This window comes from Hordeum vulgare, chromosome 2H (genome assembly GCF_904849725.1).
Source record: "Hordeum vulgare subsp. vulgare chromosome 2H, MorexV3_pseudomolecules_assembly, whole genome shotgun sequence".
In the NCBI taxonomy this organism is placed as follows: domain Eukaryota; kingdom Viridiplantae; phylum Streptophyta; class Magnoliopsida; order Poales; family Poaceae; genus Hordeum; species Hordeum vulgare.
The window spans coordinates 642,494,438-642,498,344 of NC_058519.1; the positions used below are offsets into that span (position 1 = coordinate 642,494,438).

The 3,907-nt window shown below is 49.5% G+C and overlaps 1 protein-coding gene across 1 annotated transcript; it reads left to right on the forward strand.

Moving 5' to 3' along the window:
• Window positions 1-206: 206 nt before the first annotated feature.
• On the forward strand, window positions 207-3,608 carry LOC123428251 (receptor-like serine/threonine-protein kinase SD1-8). Its single transcript, XM_045112441.1, has 7 exons — window positions 207-1,607; window positions 1,821-1,925; window positions 2,006-2,184; window positions 2,272-2,482; window positions 2,668-2,905; window positions 2,980-3,127; window positions 3,208-3,608. Exons 1-7 carry the CDS (start codon window positions 281-283, stop codon window positions 3,508-3,510), a joined length of 2,511 nt encoding a protein of 836 aa, XP_044968376.1. The 5' UTR covers window positions 207-280; the 3' UTR covers window positions 3,511-3,608.
• Window positions 3,609-3,907: the final 299 nt, after the last annotated feature.

The following is a 3,907-nucleotide window of genomic DNA, read 5'->3' on the forward strand; positions in this document are numbered from 1 at the left end:
CAGTCACGTACAATCCATGACTTGATCAGACTTCTTTGCGCCGTCGTCGTATGCAAGCATGCTCGCCCTTGTTGAACGGAGTCGATCGATCTAGTCGGCCATAGACGACCGGCCATGCAAGTTGCGCGCATGCACTAGCTATTCCCGTGTACGTAGGCCGGCCGGCAAAGTGATCACGTCCTCATCTGACATCTCATCTCAACTTATCCTCCTTCCCCAGAAATATATAGCAGCAGCTTCTCTCGCTCAAGTGTTAGGCGAGGCTGCGAGCTGCAAAGATATGATGTTCCTCAACTTTCGTGTCATGCTCATCTCCGTGCTCTTTGTTTCCCTAGGAACCACATCGCTTGCCGGTGTTTCATCTCCGCCGGACAAACTAAACGATGGCCGCCGCAACATCACCGACGGCGAGATGCTCGTCTCGGCCGGTGGCTCCTTCACCCTTGGGTTCTTCTCACCGGGCGCACCGAGCCGGAGGTACGTCGGGATATGGTTCTCCGCGTCCACGGACGCCGTGGTCTGGGTGGCCAACCGCGACAGCCCGCTCAACGACACCGCCGGCGTGCTGGCGATCGACGGAGCCGGCCGCCTTATCCTGCTCGACGGCTCCGGCCGGACCGCATGGTCCTCCTCGAACACTACGAACCGTGGCTCTACCTCTTCATTGTCCGCGGAGGCGCGGCTGCTCGAGTCCGGTAACCTAGTGGTGGTGCGCGACGAGAGCAGCGGCGCCGTGCTGTGGCAGTCGTTCGACCACCCGTCCAACACCCTGATCGCCGGCATGCGGCTGGGCAGGAACCCGCAGACCGGCGCCGAGTGGTCCCTCAGGTCCTGGCGCTCCCCGGACGACCCGGCGACGGGGGACTGCCGCCGCGCCATGGACACGAGGGGGCTGCCGGACTGCGTCTCCTGGCGGGGCGACGCCAAGAAGTACCGCACGGGGCCGTGGAATGGGCTGTGGTTCAGCGGCGTCCCCGAGATGGCGTCCTACTCCGACATGTTCACGAACCAGGTGGTGGTCCGGGCCGACGAGGTGGCCTACGTGTTCAACGCGACGGCGGCGGCGCCCTTCTCGCGGCTGGTGCTGAGCGAGGACGGCGTGATCCAGCGGCTGGCGTGGGACGGCGGAAGCCGGGTGTGGAACGTGTTCGCGCAGGCGCCGAGGGACGTGTGCGACGACTACGCCAAGTGCGGCGCCTTCGGGCTCTGCAACGTGAACACGGCGTCCACGCTCTTCTGCGGCTGCGTGCAGGGGTACGTGCCCGTGTCCCCCGCGCACTGGTCCATGAGGGAGGCCGCCGCCGGCTGCCGGAGGAACGCGCCGCTGGACTGCCGCGATGGGGGCGCCGCCACCACGGACGGCTTCGTGGTGGTGCCGGGCGTGAAGCTCCCTGACACTGACAACGCGACGGTGGACGTGGGCGCGACGCTGGAGGGGTGCAGGGCGAGGTGCCTGGCCAACTGCTCCTGCGTGGCCTACGCCGCAGCGGACATCAGAGGCGGCGGCGGAGGCAGTGGCTGCGTCATCTGGGTCGGTCACATCGTCGACGTCCGGTACGTCGACAAAGGCCAGGATCTCTACGTGCGGCTGGCAAAATCTGAACTAGGTACGTGCAGTTCGATCCAAACTTTGGATGGATCATCTTGCCCAATGGATTAAACAACAATTATTCTGTGGTATATTTTCGTGAAAGTGGCTGCATGCATTGTTTCGATGCAGAGGTGCGGAGGGAACCCTCCTTTTCTAAAAAAAATATCTTCGTGAAATTTATTTGGTCATGTGTAACTGCTTATTTTCTTTGTGAAATTTATTTCTTCAGCTGTTAATAAGAAGAGGGGGAGTATGTTGAAGATTTTGCTACCAGTCACAGCATGTCTGCTTGTACTGATGTGCATATTCCTTGTTTGGATATGCAAGTTCAGAGGTACAATAATCTAAAGATGCAACATTGTTGTGGCACTTATGAGTACTACTGACAAACAATATTTCAACTCCTCCTGTTAGGCAACCGTCGAAACAAGGATGTCCAGGCAAAGTCGATCCTCGGAGTTTCTTCAAACCAACTAATTGGTGATGAAAATATCGAGCTTCCATTGGTTAGCTTTAGAGATATTGTTACCGCCACAAATGATTTCTCGAACGAGAACATGCTCGGACAAGGAGGTTTTGGGAAGGTTTACAAGGTGACAAAATTATCTCACCCAGTATGTATATTAGATGAACAAATGACAACAAGCATGTAGAGCTTAAGATGATAAAAATGTCAACAGGGAATGTTGGATGATGACAAAGAAGTTGCTATCAAAAGGCTCAGTAAGAGTTCTGGACAAGGAGCGGAAGAATTCAGAAATGAAGTTGTTCTAATTGCCAAGTTGCAGCATAGGAACCTTGTCAGACTTCTTGGTTATTGCGTTCATGAAGATGAGAGGTTGCTGATTTATGAGTACTTACCAAACAAAAGCTTGGATGTCTTCATTTTTGGTACGTATAAATATATACTCCCTCCGTCCCATAGTATAAGAGCGTTTTCTACATTACTGTAATGTAGAAGACGCTCTTATATTATGGGACGAAGGGAATACATGTTAATAGAAGCTAACACATTATTTAACAGAGCTTGGTTGCATACTTATAAGTTATAACAACGTTGCATACTGTTTTGCTAGACACTGAAAGTAAGTATGTCCTTGACTGGCCAACAAGGTCTCAAATAATCAAAGGGGTAGCCAGAGGGCTTCTTTATCTCCACCAAGATTCAAGGTTGACAATAATTCATAGAGATCTTAAATCAAGCAACATCTTATTAGATGTGGATATGAGCCCAAAGATATCCGATTTTGGTATGGCAAGAATATTTGGTCGCGACCAGCAAGAAGCAAACACCAACCGAGTTGTTGGTACATAGTGAGTGACTCGTGCAAGATATTTATTTCGTTAAATTTTTCTATTACTCAAGTTATTGTTGAACTGTGACACAGTGGTTACATGTCTCCTGAATATGCGATGGATGGCGCCTTCTCTGTCAAGTCCGATACCTACAGCTTTGGTGTTCTGCTCTTGGAGATCATAAGTGGCCTGAAGATTAGCTTACCTCAGCTCTCAGACTTTCCAAATCTCTTAGCTTATGTAAGTATGATTAAATGCTGATTTTCTGCATACTTCAAATGAAATTAGTAACTTATAGGATTTTGATTTAACTGGTTCAGGCATGGAACTTATGGAATGATGGGAAGCCAATGGATATGGTGGACTCTTCCATTATTGATAACTGTTCACCAACTGAAGTTCTACGGTGCATTCATATAGGGCTCTTATGTGTGCAAGATAATCCTTACAATAGGCCACTCATGTCATCCGTTGTATTCATGTTAGAGAACGAAACCACGTCACTTTCAACCCCACAACGACCTGTGTATTTTGCGTATAGGAACTCGGAAGCAAAAGAAACAGGAGAAAACACCAGCAGCTCAATGAATAACATGAGCGTCACGATGTTGGAAGGGCGGTAGACGCTCCATAATTTAATGTGTAAAATGTTTCCCTTTTTTCAAGCATGTACTTAACTGTAAGGTTTTACATTATAAGAGAAAGGAAATTGCTCTGTTGAAGCAATATTACTAAGATTATGTTTGCTGCAATACCGGCAGAAAATGCTTTAACTTGAAAATACTGCACAAATCTTTGACAGGAAACACTTCATGTCTTCTTTATCTCAATCAAGATTCATGATTAACAATAATTTACAGAGATCCAAGGCAAAATGACTCCTAGAGTTTTAGATTTGATCCAACAAACGGATATGGAAATATTCGACCCAGAAGGGGTTTTCCTGCTACATCCAAATTTAGTTATAGTTTGTTTTTGTTCCTACGACGTGTACTTGGATCTGTCCCTTTAACGGCAGTA

Excerpts from the sequence above, each read along its gene's own strand:
- LOC123428251 (XM_045112441.1), top strand. The coding sequence starts at position 281 with ATGATGTTCCTCAACTTTCGTGTCATGCTCATCTCCGTGCTCTTTGTT. Across the intron at positions 2,185-2,271 it reads GTTTTGGGAAGGTTTACAAG|GGAATGTTGGATGATGACAA; the intron begins GTGACAAAATTA and ends AAATGTCAACAG. Across the intron at positions 2,483-2,667 it reads CTTGGATGTCTTCATTTTTG|ACACTGAAAGTAAGTATGTC; the intron begins GTACGTATAAAT and ends CTGTTTTGCTAG.